Source organism: Homarus americanus, unplaced genomic scaffold (genome assembly GCF_018991925.1).
Source record: "Homarus americanus isolate GMGI-L3 unplaced genomic scaffold, GMGI_Hamer_2.0 scaffold56910, whole genome shotgun sequence".
Lineage (NCBI taxonomy): Eukaryota > Metazoa > Arthropoda > Malacostraca > Decapoda > Nephropidae > Homarus > Homarus americanus.
Window position 1 is genome coordinate 936,616 of NW_024750825.1, and position 20,427 is coordinate 957,042.

General features: G+C 36.8%; 1 protein-coding gene across 1 annotated transcript in view; it reads right to left on the bottom strand.

The window, feature by feature from the left end:
- LOC121854215 (G-protein coupled receptor GRL101-like) overlaps positions 1 to 20,427 on the bottom strand; it is a 121,192-nt gene that overhangs the window by 63,144 nt on the left and 37,621 nt on the right. The window contains exons 3-4 of the mRNA XM_042348722.1: positions 3,559 to 3,663; positions 3,100 to 3,216 (exon numbers count right to left, since the gene is read on the bottom strand). Coding sequence (XP_042204656.1) covers positions 3,100 to 3,216; positions 3,559 to 3,663 — 222 coding nt within the window. The remainder of the gene's footprint in view (positions 1 to 3,099; positions 3,217 to 3,558; positions 3,664 to 20,427) is intronic.

Consider the following 20,427-nt stretch of genomic DNA (forward strand, 5'->3'; position numbering starts at 1 on the left):
CCCACTTTTCTAATATACAAAATACACAATCTGCACTACCTGCCCGGGAAGATTCAACTTCAGCTTTCCTTACAGCAGTCAGTGTCTCCCTTCTTAAATCCCCAAGAACATACACTTAGCTCTCAAGTTCTCTGGTGATTTGATAAATCCTAAGTTATCAAAAGAGAAAGATATCACGTATCTTCTCAAACCTAACAAGTGAGAACTTCATTAGAATCTCGTAATATTAGATGCAAGAGCTCCAAAGATATTTAGCTTTGGAAATATTACCAGTTGAAAAAGTGTTTAAAAAGTATTTATTTAATTACTAATATCCAAAGTGTGTGGAAGCACAAGTACGCAACTTGTCAAGTAAATGCAAAATTATTCACTTTCTTGTCCTTCAAATAAATGAATACATAATCAGTCGTCTAATTCTTGTCTGAAGTAACTTGTCAATTACCTTCTACATTATCTGCAGTGGGAATGACTTCACACATATCTTTAAAAGAAAATATTCCAATAATAAAGTAATGGAGAACAGGCTTTATGAACATAGAATGTGTCCAGTAACTTATCGTTTCCAAGTTTAGAGTTTAAAGCTAAAGGCCTTTATCTTAGTATGGGAGCAGCTCCTGGACCTGATAATGTTAATTACTCCATTGATCTGTAACGTAAAGTTCTCGCACATAATATTTTTAACGACCCGGAACAAATATCCTTCGCCCTAGATTGTCACAAACCACACTTTATACACTTTGATTTGTGTCTCACCTCCTCTCCTTTGCATGGTATAATTACACAATTTCACCTTCAGTCGGTTCATATGATACGTCATCGGCATCCTCTCTACACGTCGGTTATGGCAACTACGGAAGACCTAGCTCGACTAACTTACAATAATTCTCTTTTTCACTTCCTTTGGGATGATTTTTGATGCTTCTCGAGTGAACCTTTTGTCCTGGCCGAGTATATTAAGTGTGGTAGGAATGAAGGAGTATATCCATTCAGTTCATTAAAATTGTCGCTTCAGCTAATTTATGGTTTGATCGTGAGGCCTTACTGATAAGGGATCCCCCCCCCCCTCTCCCCTTTTTTTGATAATTCTGATATTCTTTCAATACTTTATTTACCTTAGACTAATCCTGTGTCCTTTTCTATTTTCATAAAATTCATAAAGTGTTCCCGGGAATACTCGTACATTTCATCTTTATCTAAAAACACAAATTTTCCTTCATTATGGAAGTATTCATTGGTTCACCTCACCCCAAGAAGGGTTATAACTTTAACTACAGTTTTTCCCTCAGCCTTCATGAATCGTATACTCTTCTCTGATCATCAGTTTCCATATTCTTATTGATAACACTAATCTCATGAATACCCTCGGTGTATGATTTTATAGTTTTGTATGTTTCAAGGCCCTTTGATATGGTCTCTAGAATAAGGCTCAGACCTCTAAGCTTTCTTCCTTTTAACTTTTCTCCCTCACTTTGCACCCCTAGTCTCATTACTCTCGGGTCATTCCATATTTGCAGGCGTTGACGGATCGACCTCTCTTTATTTAATTAATAGTGATGTTCCTAAAGGCTTTATGTATTATTCCACCTTCTTCCTTCTCAACATCAAGGACTTTCTTTTTTTATCTTGTAACACAATTTATTCCTACACCGATGACTCGAATTTTCACTCTTTCATGTTTCTCAAATTTACGCCATCATCTTGTGTTCGTCCTCATTCTTCTCCCATTTCTAAACCTTTCTTAATTTCGAACCTTAATAGGATTTCCCTGTGGGTAAACTTAACCCCAGAGACTTCGTCCTTTCTAAAGATTCTCGAGACTTTCCCTTCTCCATTAATAATTCTTTGTCTTCAACACTCAACACATTAAACATATCTTAAGAAACCCACATAACTTTAATCATTAATTATCCTCCGAAATAATAGGAGTCATTCACATGTTGAAGATTCTTATCCTCTGAATTACTACTTCAACTATGTAAAGGACTAATTCATACTAGCATGGAATGAGGTACAGGTCCACATACTTTACTCTAATTTCTAGACCTGAGCTGAGTCTTAATTAGTTAACCAAAGTAACTCTCCCGATTTCAAACTGTCAACCATTCATTTTTCGCCAAATGTTCGTTCCCAGTGGTTGATTTCTGGTTTCCTCCGTTGCATCGACCAGAGAGAATAAAACCAGCCGCTGTGCCATAGATATAATATGGCTCTTGGCAACTCTTGTGTGGGTCATAATAGAGCCCGAGTCTTTCCCTCTACTGGTAAAATTTTGAACTCATTACCTACACCTTTAACAGACAAGTTTCCACTAATAAGGAAACTCTATGATTATTATGATCTATTTTAAGTCTCGTATAATATCTAAGTTGATTCATACAAGAAAAACCATAAGATTGATGACTTCTTTAAACAGTCAATAAACTGATAAAATTGGTAACTTTTTATTACACGCTCACATCGATTGTGATGTAAGAGATATAATATTACTATTAGTGTGCAACATGTATCATTCTAGTGTGTGTGTGTGTGTGTGTGTGTGTGTGTGTGTGTGTTGAACTGTTCTCTCGAAAATTACGTTAATTTGTTTTGTTTTTTTTGCTAACACTTAGCGAACAAAACGTTGTAGACATTTCATATATAATGCAACACATTCTTTATTGACCGTTTTGGAAACTTTAATATATATCTATCTGGAGCAAATTACGTAACCAATTTAATGTTATAAACCCTTAATGTTCGCGTAAATATAAATGTAAGACTTTTCGCGGCCTTATTACAAAAGAAAACTCTTCATTTTTATGGTGTTAACTTCCTACACGAGTATCCTAAGTAAGCGACAATACTATTGAGTTGTCAATGTGTAAGAATATTCCTAAAGAGAAGCGACCAAGGAGGAGGACCTCGTCTCTTATTTTCTCTCTCTCGTTTTGTGGAAAAGTTTGCAGGGGAGACAACAGCGGCACTTAAGTGTGCTGTGACTATTTGTGTCAAGTATGATTGTGTGTAACTGTATATTACTCCTTGTCCTGGGGCATTTTCTTAGCATAGATTGGGATTAAAGAGAGATATAAGAGCCACACAAACACGGGTAATACTCACGACACTGGTGTTCGTCTGAAGCGTCGCCACAGTCGTTTACAAAGTTGCACACGGCGTAGGAGGGAACACAAAAGCCGTTGGTGCACTTGTAATGAGACTCTGAGCACACCCAAGTTTCTGTCGGATAATATATGTTTGTTAACGTATAAGTTTAAATGATGAAACTATGAGAAGTAACTTAACTTTCCTCAACTCATCTTCTAACGTTACCTGACCTATTCCATTACCTGGAGGATGACATCTTCCTTTAACTGGCGCTTGTTAAAATACTTGCTTGTAGAATCATCCACCCTGTCTATTAATAGGCTTAAGAACCAAAAATCCCTTTTTACACCAGTGACTGTGAGTTCTCCGTGATCTGACAAGTGGTCATGACCCCATTATGAACTGACCATTGTGAAATTACTTCAGTGGTCAAGACGTTATTATGAACTGACCACAGTGGTTATGTCTACTGACCACATTTTTCCTCGTCCTCGCCTCCTGGACAGTCAAGGACAGTGTCACACCTCCTGAAGGCGTCGATACACACGTCCCGACACTGGTACTCATCTAGCAGACAACCTGTTGGAGAGAAAATATTTTTGTTAATGTGGCTCTCTAGTTTAAACTTTATATCTGGATTATTGCATCACCAAAGACGTTTTATTCCGCTGTATGATCCCAGATAATATAAGCAGCTCTCCTTGACACTGTACTGTATAGCAACATGTTTTTTGTTTAGTAATCACTTGGTAAATTGAAACTGGAGTGGTGATATCAGTTCTACAGACTGATTTTATAAAACTAGCATAGATGTTGGTCATTTTGAGGTATACCACTATACCAGTCTCTTACAACTAAGTATTCGGAATACCAGTTGCAGCACGAATGTGTTCACGACATTTATGTTATCAATTGATGAAGACAAGTCACTTTCAGAAATTATTAGTTCGTTTGAGTTTTCTAGCTACTTTTGAGTGCATTCCTAATACTGATTGTGCACCTCGGGATAAAATTTAATAGTGCTATATGATATTACAGTTTCTTTTATACATCAAGAGACATCTTACCGGCAGTGCATATGGTAAAAGTTCCAGGTCATTCTCGGTCCTGGTTCGACATCATTTTTATGACGTTGTATTAGACTCGCTTAAGTCTCGTGGTCAGTGTTTGTAGCTGTACTCAATATTTGAAGTTTATTTTTGCTACATAAACGAAAGGAGAAGAATAACGTGGGGGTATTTTCGCCAATATGATGGTTTGTCGTCAAAGAGAACGGACTCGGGGAAAACTATAAGTTTTTATTAACACCAAAACGAAATTCCAGAAGTAAAAATAGTAAACTTTTTAATGGATTTAATTGAAAATAAAACTTTTGGTCCTCACTGCTCACAGTTTCCCTATCAGTGGCAGCGAGACTACAGCCTGTTGGAGAGTTGAGATGGCAGACTTGTGGGGAGAGATGGGGAAAAATCGTGGTGATGGGGAAGCAACTTGTTGGGGGAGATGGGTGGTAGTCTAGCTTGAGAGGAAATGTCGAAAATTGGGTAAAATGGAAGGTGGAAATTAAATATAGAAAGGAGGAAAGATGAAAAAAATCTTTACAGTAAACCATCGGAAATGTCGAATTGAAATGTTGAATGTGAAGCTGAAATTGAAGGTAAGCGAAATTGCAGTATCACACACACACACACACACACACACACACACACACACACACACACACACACACAGAGGTGATATTCCCTAAGGGCCTCTAATTTTGATTAATTTTAAACAGGAGGACAGAGGCTAGTGGCAACTTAACGCTACAACATAAACCTATTCAACTTATAATTTGACAATTACAAAAGTTAAAGGTATTGTCTTTTGTGGGAACTGGACACTATAGTGACTATATGTATGTAACTGTCTGTATTCACAACAACACTTACTAATGATATAACCATAACCAACACAATAGTTAGACGAGTCCAAAATCAACCAATGTTTTCGATCTTCATAAGGGCAGCGAACTCTCCCAACCTTCGTCCTGTGGATAATTCACTGTCCAGGTAACAGTAATTACGCCCACAGCTGAGTCTTGACATTAATTAGTATTGGTAAAACTTTTGCAAATCACAAAAATATCTTTATCCAATATAATTTTTACTTTGTATTATAATGTTTTGTTCATTATATATGAAAATATATTTCATTGAAATTTTAGAGCAAAATATGGTATCAAAAGAGGAATTAAAATTTTCTCCCAAGTCCTTTAGTATATAATATTGTTGGCTACAGACTCCCATTGCATAAGTAGTTACGAATGTCTAATCACCCTCTTCCCTTGGGTTGCTCTTCCTTTATTTTCGTTCCCTTACTAACACCATCACTAGTTCTAAAATTCACTCACGTCCACCCATACTTTTTTATTCGGCTGTATATTGCAGTGTATAAATTTTATCTGATTATATAGTATAATAGTTGCCCCCTCGTATAACGAGGATGGCCGGCCCTAGGGCCACCGAGGCGTGATTGTTTTTTAAGGTATAGAAGCTGTCGCCAACACAACAACCACACCCTGAGTTAACGAGCTGAGTGACACAGTGTCAAGGAATAGTCCGAGAAGACCGGACACCTCGCCAACTAACCATTACCCCGAACACGATCCGTAAATCGATTAGCATCCGGGTTCCCAGTTACTGCTGGGTAGACCGAGGCATACGGCTTAAAGAAAGTTGCCCATAAAATCACCATGCTTGGAGTACATTCTCTCTCTCTGGGGCTGTAACCAGGACTTTAGTGGGAATAAAGTGGGCCGTAATTTTTTTCAATTGTGTAGTTTTATGCTGAAGAAAAGATTGTTGTTTGTGCACGATTAGTAGAAGATTGTTCTCTCTTCCTGACAAAATGATAATCAAATTTAAACTCTTTATACAACAGCTGTGATCATCTAAACCACTTAATTCCTATATTTTTGTTCTTTTACTTTTAGGTCTTTATTTACACCCCTCAAATACCTGTAATGTTAAAGAAAAAAGTAATTCCCTTACAAGCTGCAGGGATAATGAAAGTTACGTAGACCAATTTGCTGTTATGTTTTGTGTGTGAGAGTTTTCGGAAATATGTATATCATAATGAGCAAATAATTACCTCCGATCCTTAATGGTCCCTTATTAATTTAAACCCTCATTATGACCTTTCTCTTCATAAATAATTAAATTACAAAAGAATCATATTACACGACCCCCAGATCCCCAATTCAGACTCTTGTAGATGAATTTATCCACCTCACTAATGAAACTTATTACTAAATGGTTTCGTCGTCTCTGCCGAGTCCAATTTTCCAATTTATCATTATACGAAAATTCAGAATTTTAAATACGACCACCCCGATCATCACACCATATTTGCTGTATCTGCTTTTATTAGCTCTCGTATTCGCTTCCATTTAAACTAATAAAGGGGTTAGGGACCACTGGGGTTAGATCTAGTTGGCCATATATTATAATAACCTTCTGCCGGAGAAGATAAAACTCAGTAAAACGGAGCACTGTATAATTCGGTAGTAAGCTACGGTCCTCATCGCGCTGCTGAATAGGAACGTAAGCTGGGGTCGACGTATACAATATTCTTGTTTACCTTATCCTTCAATGGTATTTCAGTGTTACGATTTATCTAGTAATATATAATATCTCCGATCATTGCCATTTTACCTTTCTTTTTCATACCTGATCACAGTTGTCCTAAACCATAACAAGCTATTCGTATTCTAACGACTGACAGCATTCTTAATTCATTTTTTAAATTATTACATAGTGTTTCTATTTTGTGTTCCGTCTTGTGTACAAAAAAATTCTGGAAGTTTACATGAGCTGTATGATAATGTGAAAATAATGACGTACAAGTCGCTCAAAAAAATATCTTTACAAAATTATGGTCGACAATATGACACAACGGCTGAATAATTGTGACAGGCTTACCGAAGCAATAGGAGTCGCAGTGTTCATTCTGAAATTTCTCGACCCCTCCCCAGTGAAGATAGTTATTTGAGCAAGTGTACTTTAACTGGTATTGTTAAACCTTTTGAGCAAGTGTACTTTAATTGATATTGTTAACCTTTTCTCGTGCCATCAACGTCATATAATGAATTATATGCTCTCATTATTTATTATTTCCTAATATATATAACAAAAAACGTAACACGAAAACGAAAGATGAAAAGATTAATGGGGTCATCGCTTTGCTTCGTAATTATTTGACTCTTTTTTTTGTAAAAGAGCATAACAATAGACATAAAAGAGTATTACAAAGGAAATGAAAGCGATAAAAACAGCGACACAGAGACACAAATATCAGACAGCCACGATTGAGTAATTTCAATAGAAGTATGCGGACCTTCTGTTGGAGGGGAATTAAAGAAATGCTCATGATAGATGCACAAGTTGTTTTACGATTCTGTGAAGAGACTGGGGAGCAAGAAATTGATTTAGGGAGTGTTTTCATGGGGGTGCAGTAGACTAGTGGATATAGAATTAAATTCTTAACTTCAACGGTCCTAAGTTTGAGTTCCAAACCCAGGCACTGAGTGGACCCCCTCAGTCGACCCAGCTGAAGAATGGGTACCTAACTTTACAGAAAGAAAAATACTTGCGGTAGAGAGGCGTGCCAGTCACATTGCCTCACTGTGCACCGAAGACTTGAGGCTTATGGGACTTATTTTAACTGTATAAGAAAATAGTTTAGATGTAAGTGTGAGGTTCTCAGACATTATATTCTTTACCCAGGAGTCGGCGACGGTCTTATTTGAAATAATATCAGAACAATTTACATATATTTATTGGCAATAGAGGAGCTCCAAGAGTCTTTGGGGAGCAGAGATTCTATGCACAAAAAAGAATGTAAAACTAAAAAGTTAAGTTCTTAATAGTAATGTAAATAAAATTCCATTCAATGGGTCTCCTTGTATATTGTATTAAATGTTTTGTGTTCCACATTAGTACAGTTGTGATAGAAACTAACATGAAACTGCAACGACGCTAAGTTGGCCTTGTGTCTGACCATACCATTTATTTGCTCTGGAACGAATGCGCATAAAATAAAATATATAACACGTACGATCAACATAAAACCAGATGTTCCTCAGTAGAGTCCATAGTATTTCTCTAAAAGCCAGACTAAATTCTTTATCCCGGACGTATTCCGAAAAAGAATCCTATATGTATTGAACCACAACTGCGAAAGAGAGAAGAATAAAATCACAAATGTTGATGGACACATTTACCCGACAGATCTCAGGAACACAGACGGTCTCCACCTTAATAAATGCGGCCGGAAAAAATGTGGAGAGTGAAAGGCTCTGTACAATGTTGTCTTGAAAAGTGGCAAAACACTGCTTATTATTTATCAATTTTCTTTTATTAATTTGGATTTCTTTTAATGCTTATGTAAAAATATAATATTGTTTGAATTAGATTCATGTAAATATATTGTAATTTTTTTTTAGATATTATGCGTAGTGGTATTCACATATCTTCAAATAGTGCTTAATTTATGTACTTGTAGCCTCATTCATTATAAATGTTTAAATCCTTGAGTTGAAAATTTGTAAAGTCAAAGCCCCTGCAGTATTGTATATAATAAAGGGGAAATGGACTTACGGACAATAATTAAGCCCCATTCAGTGTACTTGTTAACATTTAGTTAGACAGTTAGGTCACCAGTAAACACACCGTCAACAAGTTAAACTAAAATGACTTAATGAATAATTGTGAAATTAAGAACAGGAGTTTGAAAGTGTAAATTATGGGAGTACTGATGCTGTTAGTCCAGCTGTTGCTTCTTAACTTCTCTCTCAAACTCTGCTAACTTAGGTTATCCCTTTGATATAACATTGATGGCTGAGAGAACTTTAACGCAGTGTAGAATATTAACTGAAGGTCACATGAGAGGAACGAGCAGGAAGTTACTGTTAGCTCTAGATGAAAAGCAGCAAATGATTTATTAACTGATAAGGTTCATCGCTTTTAGTTCAAAGTGGGAAAGTGAGAAATTGAGTTCGCCAATACTGCTAAATGGTCGTCTGAACATTTATATATAACCTAAATATTTACACTTACTGCAAAATTTTAGTGAAAGCTTAAACAATTCAGTATGTAAAGAAGTTATTATTTAGTTATAACGTAAATGAACCAATTAGGAAAAAAAATATCAAGACAAACAGTCATGCACAGCAGTTGTACACGTCCAACATATGGAAAACAAAAAATTACACTTTCTAAAGCCTTGCTTCCATAATTAACATATATTCATTGCAAAATCTGAATAACTTATTGATTAAATGTTTTTGCTGTAGTTACAATACTCTCCTGTGTACCTGTAGACAATAATGACAATTCTCTTGATAACGAATGACGCTTTGTTCCACCTATTGATAACTTTAATCGCTCTATAAACTTCTTATCTTGGCTATTCGTTACTGTTAGATAACTTAACGAACACTTGTAGTGATCTTTTCTTTTGAGTTGATGATTCTGTTAGGCCAGATGCAAAAGGTTGGATTGTCGTCTAGTTCTTGGTAGATGCAAGAGGTAGATTTTGTGTGGCAGGTGCTGTTAGGGAAGGTTGTGGTGGTTAAGGGAGCCATGGTGGTGGTGGATTGGTAAAGCAGCAGTTGTAGGTGTATTCTTACAATCAATCTTTTCCGGTATTGAAACTAACTGCATACTGTCACAAAGAAGTTAAATAAGTAAATAAGTGCTAATATGTTCTTTTTTGTCATATCCTTTAAAGCTGGGCCATCGTATTAACTCTTTAAGGTTGAAATGGTAAAGTTAACACACTCAAAGGGTTAAATAGAATCGTGGTGCTTCCACAAGTTTTTAACTTGTAATTAATATTATAATTTGGTGTTTAACTTTCGTGGTTTTATGCCACCGAGTTACCCCTATTCTAAGCAGTGATATTAAATGTGAAGATTCATTTAAGTGATTACTATCATATAGGGAAAGTCACTCACATGGACAAAGTGTGGTATTTATATTAGGTTATGCATGCTATGAAAGTGGAGTGTTTATTATACTGTTCCGAGCAAGAAAGTGTTATATATTTCACTAGATAAGTTTTGTAGAAGATTAATATAAAATTACACCAAATTTAATCATATAAAAATGGTGTTGCGTGTTTGTGGTGCTGATAAAATAAATTAATCGAATATTTAAATTTACGATATATGACCGCTGGGGAAAATAAAATGTAAAAACGAAACTTCCTCTCCTAAAATTGCTTATATTGGCTACCAGTCTTCTTAATTAAAATACCCTAATTCCGAGAATATATGTGTCGTCACTCTTACTGCGAGTATAACTTAAAATATTTTTACTCTTTATCAACATCAGATTGACTGTGTACTAATTTCGGGGGACAGGAGGCGGCGTCTGTCTCGGACTCGAGGAGCTGATAATTATTACCAGGAATGGGGGCAATACGATGGCGATGTAATTAATCTAAATTATTTGCATGGGTTCAGTTACAAATATATACAGTCGACAAAGGAAGTTAATTAACCAATTACGATTTTGTTTTTGTTTTTTTTGACATCATGGCATCCCTTTGACAAGGAACAAATGAAATGCACGAAGCACTTTATTTCATTGTTCACTGTACATAACGTAAATGTTACAAACTAACTAGGCTCATACAAGTACTGCATATATCTTGTTGACTTTGATATTCAGGATCTGTGATCAAGCATGAAGATACTTCCCCCAATACTAAAGAGACGTTCCAGTGGGCAGAGGGGGCAGGGATACCAAGCCAGCGTTGAGGCTAGGCAGCGAGACCTACCAGTACTGCTGTGGCTCAGTCTTCAGGCATACAATGGCCACTTAGGTATTCCTGAACTTCCTTTTCCACACTGAAGGGTTGAGGCAAAGGTTCAGATGGGGGGTCCATAAAGCTGAAGAGTTTACATGGGGGAGACTTACCAGGCAGGTTTTGGTGAGTGTTTGAGCTGGCAGCCTGAGTGGTGGGTGGGATGATAACAAGCAGAGAGTCTAGCTAGAGTGAGAGTGTCAGCCGTACACCACTGGGAACAAGCACTAAAAACATCAATGTTGTTATATCCAGTTAGAAAGGAGCTTGGCGACAGAGCCTTTGAGAGTTGTCAACAGTTTTTTTTTTAATTAAACTGAGTGTCAAAGTCCTGCTCTATTCAACCCTTCAGTATTAAGCTCCAGCTTTGTTCACCCCCTCAGTATCAGCCTCCTGTTCTTTTCACCCCTGTGACAGCCTTCTGTTCTGTTCACCCCTGTAACAGCCTCCTGTTCTTTTCACCCCTGTGACAGCCTCCTGTTCTTTTCACCCCTGTGACAGCCTTCTGTTCTGTTCACCCCTGTAACAGCCTCCTGTTCTTTTCACCCCTGTGACAGCCTTCTGTTCTGTTCACCCCTGTGACAGCCTCCTGTTCTTTTCACCCCTGTGACAGCCCCCTGTTCTGTTCACCCCTGTGACAGCCTCCTGTTCTTTTCACCCCTGTGACAGCCTTCTGTTCTTTTCACCCCTGTGACAGCCCTTTGATCTGTTCACCCCTCGGTGTTATTCTCTTGCTCTTCTACTTATTCCTAACTCCTCTTCTCTGTTCACGACTCCTTCATCTTCATTGACAAATTTTGCGACGGTGTATACAAACCCTCGCCTGATGATCAAAGGAATACATGGCCGCAGTTATGATTAATAAGGGTCTGCAATGGTCTGCCATTTCCAGGGGGATCAGGACTACCATGGATATTGATTCGGCAAGACGACGGTAACATAATTCTCTACCCAGGTGTCAGTTTACGCTATGTACCAACCTCCTGCATTACAAAGTGCTGCCCTCAGACACGGAATTTCGGAATGTACCGAAGGACTCCCAATAGTCGGTTCTCTTTAGCCTTTCCTCCTGATAAGAGCTGCAACTGTATGTTAATCGTTAACTGCTTATCGCCGGGTAGAGGTACTCACACTGCTCCATCTACTAAAGAGTACAGTAGTTGTAAAACAGGCACGACCATTTATTTGCTCGTAGGTATCGATGGATTATATTGGATCCGTCTGAAATTATTCGCCATGGGTGCCACTCTACAGCACACAACTCAACTTTGCTACGGGCTTAATATCCCAGGTGTCGACGGCCAGTAAATCCAACAAGGCTGCAGCAGCCCTCTCTAAGACGAGGATTTATAGCAGCTGATACATACTGATTGGCTTCATTTATTACTTTATAGATAAATAGAAGCGTAAGGAAGTTAATATAGTATATTTGACGATAATGATGTGTTGCCATTATTTATCAATAAAGTAGTGTTACTCATAAGTCTGTATTATGATTTTTTTAATGTAGAGACAAAAAATTAAAATTTCAACGAAATTATATCGTAATACGAGTACAGTTTAAAGTTCATCTACTTACACCGTTCACAAAACCTAGCACGTCTCGTTCCTCAGAAAATCTAGCACTAGAGTAAAACGCTCAACCTCCATCACATTCACTGTACTTCCTTCCACAGCTAATACTGGAAGTCATCACGGTTGCCTTTCTTCCTGCTGGGTGGTGTGTTGTGTGTGTTGCTGGTAGTAGACACACATATGTTCACTTCTGTAGTTATGTAACCTGCGGAGAATTCGAGGCCATTTTCCTTAATAACTGTAAATTTACTATGAATAATTTTTTGCCCATTAAGTATATGATATACTACATTTAAGAGATCAAATAAAGATAAAACTCAACTTATTCCATCGCATGATTAAACGCTCTAAACACACCCTGAGATTAAGGGCAGTTAGATTAGATTATGTTAGTTTATGTTGGGTTAGGGCATGTTAGGTTAGATTATAGTAAGTTAAGGTACGTAAGGCTAGGTTTGGTTATTTTACGTCAGGTTAGGGTGGTTAAGCTTAAGGTGAAGTAAGTTGAATTGCGGTGACACTATTTAAGTACAGTAAGAGAGAGCATTTTTAGAAATTGGATTAAAGATATAAGTAAAAAAAACTGTGTGTAACTTAGCAACTCTTAGTTATTACAACACAGCTCTGGCCTTACTTATCTCTCCCCTCCGCCTTTATCCCAGCCCTCTGTAGTTATTCACATTAATTAACGAATAGCTCTGCTCTCCTTTACCCTTCCTACCCTTTTTACCTTCAGCAAATTTATTCCCAGAAAGTAACATGTGATTTTTTTCTACAATGAATCGATATTTCCTGCGTATTTATCAGTGGTAGAATTAAATCTTGATTAGAAAGCATAAATGCAATACGTGCAGTCAGACCTACTCGTGTGTGTTATACTTCGCAACGTATTTGTGAATTGATGCTTACACAAATTCAATATACTCTAGATATTTCAAACTGCACATTTCATAGCTATAAAAATGTCACAAATGGCTAATGACTCACATGAGTATACGTGTGTACCCAGTGATACTTTTTTTTTCATGCACAGATGTAGTTACTTCACCTAAATATACTTTACCAGAGCTTTAAAAAATTAATAGTATCACTTTATGTATCTCGAATTTTCCCATCCCATCATAGATAAAACTGTATGATTTTTTGCCAGTTGCTGTGATAATGAGCTCAATAGATTTTATTGTGTTATTATAAAACTCGTTTCAAAAAATGGCCTAACTAAAATGTAGATTGCTTTCACTATTATCAGTCTCCATTAGTAGTACAAACACCTATGCTGTCATTGAAAGATATAATTACTTTTTTTTCAAATCGTTTAAAGATTAGACCCCAGATTATTTCAGCTGATGATTAGGCATCGTAAATTTAATTGTTAATTGGTTTGAAAACATCAAAATACACTTATAGACGCACAAGCAGCTCGTGCAGGGTTTCGCGTTAAACACAGATATTGCGTTTCAGTTTTAATTTGACCTGCGACAAACGCAGGTTTCACTTTTTACTAGTTTTTGTGATTCAAAGTCACTAAATATCAACAAAGCAAAAGTATAACTGAGGCGACTTTCATCCAGAGATGATATGGGGTGGGTATTGATGTGCTGGGATTCAATAAACACTCACTGGTGGGTGGAACTGGGGCCTTCATTCATCACGAGATAACTTTGATGAAAACATACACGGTAGACATGGGGAGAGTTGCCCATTCGATAGAGAAGTGAAATGGGACAGATTCTCTTACAGAATTCCTGGTTTATCGTACAGGGCGTTAAGTGACGTGCCTGTAATAGGGTCTCCAATTTTCTTAAGCTGAAATCTGATCCATAGAACTGTAACCCTTCAATGAATTTAGAGGAAAAGTCAGCTGTGATAAGTTAGAGTTACCCACTGTTCATTCGTAGGTTGTAAGTCAGGCTGTTTATATTTAACCCTTTACTTGAGATTCCCGCACTTAACGTTTTAATCTGGCTAATGTCAGACCATTTTATTCAGCTTGGGGTAACTCCAGTAGCCAAAGGGTTAAAACCTATCTCGATTAACTTTCATGTAAGTTGTCATCACCAGATACAGCGCTACATAGAATACTGGAAAATACCTTATTTTTGTTTCTTATGTCATTTTACATACGTCAGCTTTTCCTTTTATCTTGAAATGATTCTTTTCTAGCTCAGCAACTTTGGAACCTTGACTCCCTCCTTCTGGATCTTTTTTAGACCTGTGTGCAAGGTAAACTAAAGCTTTCTAGTTCAATCATACCACGGAGTGTTTGGGCGATGGCTAGATTATGCCTAACCTTACCGGGAAAAATGGTCAAGCTACGGCCTGGGTTCTTCCGACGGCTCTGATATAATATGCTCCATTGATAACTTTTCGGCCTCCGTGATTGAAAGTGGCTCTGTATATTAGCAGAATGAAGCAGTTAAACAAGTCGTAACGTTATCATGGTCCAATCAATTACCAAATGGCTTGTTGCAGACCATTCAGAAGGTGAATGACAAACGATGATGTTGTCTGCATCCGAACACTTTGGTTGTAATTTAAGGAGATAATGATATGTTGTGAGTGCAAATGTTAAATTAAAATAGGAATTAACATTTGGTTTGAATGGGTGTTTGTAACCATTGCGAGTTATTTTCGTAATTTTATGTGAATTAATGTTAAGAAATTATGGACAAATACGTGTACAATGGGGTGTAATTATGACAGACGACATGTTTCAACATAGTGCGATCTGGGCTGACAGCGTTGATCATGACATTATAATGTAATACTGCGCTTAACTACTAAGGTCCTTAAGAGCGTAACAAAGTCCATCAACAATAAAAAGTTGACATCATCATAAGCTTCAAAATATACCACCAGAGGCAACACGTGTACAGGTATAAACTTAATGTTTTCTTTTGAGTTATAAATATTCGCATATAATATTGATGTTTGCAAAGGTAAAGGGTGTACGTGAACAACTAAAACAAATAGTAATGTGAAAATATTTGAACTTTATGCCTCTGTTTATGACACTGATACCCATGGCTACACAATGTACTAATTATATTCCATGGAAACTATTAATTAACTAGTATTAAGTGCTGCATAATTTTCGTACATTAGTATTCTAAAGTATAAAGATTTTACAGTATGCAATTCACACATTTTAGCTGTGCTGCTCTAGTGTTTTCATTTCCATCCTCTTTTCACCAACTTCTCCACCATTCTCTCTTTGCTCCTCTCTTTCTTCACTTCTGTATTCCCTTTCTTCTATTTCACCATCTTTCCTCTTCACTGTCCGTCTTATTATAATCAGTGACTTGTGGTAGGGGCTACTTGTGTCTGTGGAGTCTTTACATAGATCTGTATTGTCAGACGGTGAACTTTATTCTAAAATCCTGCTTCCTCGTGCAGTACCAGTTGGGGTGTCATAGTGTTTCATTGTCTGATGCTACCAGTGTTTATTGTGTCCACTCACGTAATTTACATATTATAAAATATCGTACGGTACTGTCCAGTTTCATTATTGTTTACTGGATTCCCCAACTCCAGACTGACTAATCAATTATGTAAAGGATAGCATATTATCAACAGGTGGACTTGGCTTGTGAACAATAATAGTCCCTATCTATCATACTGTACTGTATATCACGGCTTAGATCAAAGACCATTTTGTCGTTTTCTGTTGATGGCGGTAGACAGCCAACAAGTCAATATGCACAACATGCTGTTGCTTTATCAACATTCATGGTGTGTCTGTCTTTGTTTCTTTGTGAAATAGAACATTTGCCTAATATATGCAGTATATTATCAATTCACAATGTCTGTGTTTGTTCCTTCACTAGTGTATGCAATATGGTCTCTATTAATAGGTGTTTTAGATGAGCCATCTATTTATTTGTTCGTAATAACATCCACAGTATGAAGTTTCACAACTAGTGTGCCTAGACTAAGAATAAAAATAACAGTTATTTGGCCAATATTGGACAAAGGTCAAGGTCACAGGTAACCGATGAAAGTCATACCACTCTGACAACCTTCAACAATTGTTGAGGAAAAACAAATTGTTAGGCTGTACGTTTGTTGCTTTTTGGCTCCAACGCCTACGCTGAAATAAAAAAAAAGAGCTTTGTAAGCAACGATTCATTTTTGCAATTAAGGTCAGTGAAATATCCCGCTGTGATGCGTTTGGCTTAAAGCTCCGTATCGTTAGCGTTTTCAGATGAGTGGTGATCGTGGGGGGTTATTATTGACAAACTAGAGGCAACAGTCAACAGATGTACTCCTTTATCGTTATCATTAGTAGTGGTCAATAAGAGCACCCAGTAAATACGTTTTTCACTAGGCCAATCAACCATCCGTGCAGTACTGTATGTCCTTTCTTGACGATGTATGAAGGACCACGGCCGCCAGAGAGACGTGTGTGTGTGTGTGTGTGTGTGTGTGTGTGTGTGTGTGTGTGTGTTTGTTTTAAGTCAAGAACACCAATAGTACAAGTCAACACTTTTACTTGAAGAACGTCCGTCATGAACGAAGCACTTTGATAGTACTTTGATGTATTATTAGTTTAAAAATATCATAAGGTATTAATTCGGGGCAGGAGAGATTATATTACCCTACTATAATATTTGTAACAAATAAAAATAACAAGGAGAGATCAGAGACGTGTCGTTGTCAGATCTCTTGCTAAAAAAACAAGTACATTCATTAAGTGCATCCTTCTTTCCTCACACAGCCAAACTGTGGAATGCTCTGCCTTCTTCTGTCTTTCCATACTCATACAATGTCTCACTTTAAAAAGCTGGTTTTCCGTCATCTTCTTGGTGTAAATTAATATAACCTTTTATTTTAATATTTTTAATTTCGTTCTATTCTTATTTTTCGCTCCATAGGCCCCGTCGTGGGTTGTTCGACCTGTGCCTGGGTGGGTTAGTCCCGTACAAAAAAAAGTGTGGACAGTGTCCCTTAATCAATAATTATCTCTAAGGAGGAAGTGTCATTAACCTCTGGCGATGGAGAGCTGACACGCCTGGTTGGTTGTTATACCTCGTTGATATACTGACCTTTGATAGATGGGTTACACACCTAACGCTTGGTAATTGATGTTCGTGTGGGTGTTACATTGTTAATGCTACAGCTGACAATAAGTAGGTGTTTGTGCAGTTCCCTGTTAGTCTTGTTTAGTTTAAATATGTTGACTTAGGTTATACATGGTAGATTCAATTCCCCTCGCTTTTGTGTTTTATTAGATATAAGCAATTCAATAAAAAATTTCTTGCAAAGAAATTTGACTTTCTGAAAAAGCCAGTATAGATCACGTAAATGTGAATTACACTGTATTTATAAATTTTCCAGGTATTAATGTTAAGTTTTTCAGTAATATACGATTTTATATCGAGAAAGAAAATGTTGTATAATTGTATTTATTTTTATTGTAAACAAAAATAAAGAAGAGCTTGTAACGTAGCCTTACTTCTGCCAATATTTAAATACCGAATGTCTTGGATGACTGATTCTGTTGTTCTGCAACTCAGAAAATCTCAGTGTAACATTATTTCTATGATTGTAATAAAGTCGTGAATGAATCTAAAGACAACATCAGCACACGCTGTACCGTAACACAGCCACCCATGTTTTTGTGGCTGGAGAGAAAAAGAGATCACTCGAGTAACATGATAATCCTGAAGTTTGTTGTTATTCCCCACTAACATAAACAACATTTACATCTGTGAAATGAAACTTTTGAATTTCTTTCAAGTATTCGTTTATATTGTTGAGGATTATCTCCTCATTAATGATTGTTGCCTCTTTGTAAAGTGTTCATGTAATACCCAGTCGTAGTGAACACCCATTAAGGATTTGTTCTGATTATTTCTTTTACTGCGAAAATTATCCCGATTTTTGGTTTTATGTCTTACGTGTCCTGGGTTTCAAGAAAGATTATTTTACCTTTCCCTTAACGTTTAACAGCTTATCCTATTAAAAATAAATATACAAAGTATTATTAAAAAAAATTGAATGATAGTTTATTGTTAGACGGGCGTTTGAACACTCCATCTTTTTCAATTCAGTTTCATTGTAGACTGAAGTAATACCAATCTCACGGCCAGCTTTTACGTAGAAAATAACATCGTCATATTGTTTCCAGGTGCTACTGAATCTGCTCGTAATTGATTACAGATAATTTACTTTTGCATAGACACCATAAAGCTTGGCTTTAGTTAAATTAAAAAATACTTAAATGAAGCCCATTTCAATTCCCCCCCAACGCTTCCCTACCTGGGAAGGTGAAATAATATCTTAATTTTTCGCATGGAAACTCTTAGCTTTAAAGGTACACAATCTGACATAGTGATTCATTATCTGCATTTGTTGGGAATATCAGTCTTGGGAGTGTGTAAACTAACTAAAGTAACACATAACCAAACGGACGAATGAAAGTTATACGTCTCTGAATGTCGACAAAGCTTACCATAATCAAGGTAGCTGAGGTGGAAGAGGGAACGAGCAAAGGAGAAAATAGGAGTATGTTTTCACTGATGATGTGTATTAAAAACCCTTGACAGAAAAACATCGGCGTTATAATGGTTAAGTACTGAGGAAGGAGTCATTTTTGCAGTTGTAAACGAGAAAAATATGTGCTTTATGTAAAATAATGTGAAAAGCTGCCTCGCATTGTAATTACTAGAAATGAGTCTACTTGGTGAGAGTGATTAATGAACATGAGAAAGAGCAGCAAAATATTAATACACGCATTCTATTTGTAATGTTCTTCCCGGCAAAACAAAAGATGAAGTTTGTGTTACTAGGGAAAATGGGCGCAGGTCTGACCGGCCACAAAACACACTAAAATCCAGACTTAAGTCGTTTATCTGTACACAAGAAAGCAGTGTGATTAGCGTTGCTATCGACTACTTTCACTTCCCCCCCAACAAATAAATTTTTATTACTTATGCAGCTATAAGTTAGCATCTTCCGCTCTATGAATATCTCAAGGAAGATTTTATCATTAATGGGTTCTGGAGAATTACCAAGGAACCATTAATCTAATTGAGACATTCTTTTTACTAAAATTATAAAAACCAGTCAAGTATCAACAAAAAAATGATGATGATTCGCCCTCCTCTTCATCCTCTGTAAACTGCTCATTTATGTACACTTCGTGGGGTGAAATATCCTCCTCAGTTATCAAAATATGGAAAGACTACGAGTCGTAGAGCATATGCTCACTGCTTATCATAAATTAATTACGTGTAGTATATTAATTTCTCTTATTCAGGGTGTATAACGTAAACCGTGTTTGAATATAGGTCCCATTACCAGGAGAACACAGAGTATCAACACCTCACGTATTCCATCAAAATGTAAAAGCAATTAAATTAAAGGTATTGCTGAATGTAGTTAGTACTTTTAGGGTAATCCCTCTGTCACACACACACACACACACACACACACACACACACACACACACACACACACACACACACACCGTCACCCCTAAATTCATCTTGTTAATCAACCATGACCACTGGGGAGGACAGGACGTGTATTGCCTCAACAAAGTCTCCAGAGTCTCCTCCCGAGTCAGTAAGTGGGAGGGTAAATACGTTTCATCGTCTCACACATCTGAATATTCTTGTATCTTAATATTTACTTTATATGTAAACAGTATACTATAGTGTGACTGATGTCTTGCGAGTAACTGGTGATATATACGAGCAGAATTATCATATAAGTACTTATTGTACTTAGTAAAAAGAATTATACCAGGTAATAATTTGCAATATATAACATATAGACTGATCTTGATCAAGATACACAGTTTATTTATTAAACATTGGATACAACCACTAACACTATGCCACAGTCAACCCAACCAACTGGACATTATTTAGTTCAGAGATTCAACTGCCAAATGATTTAAACCCTCTCTAT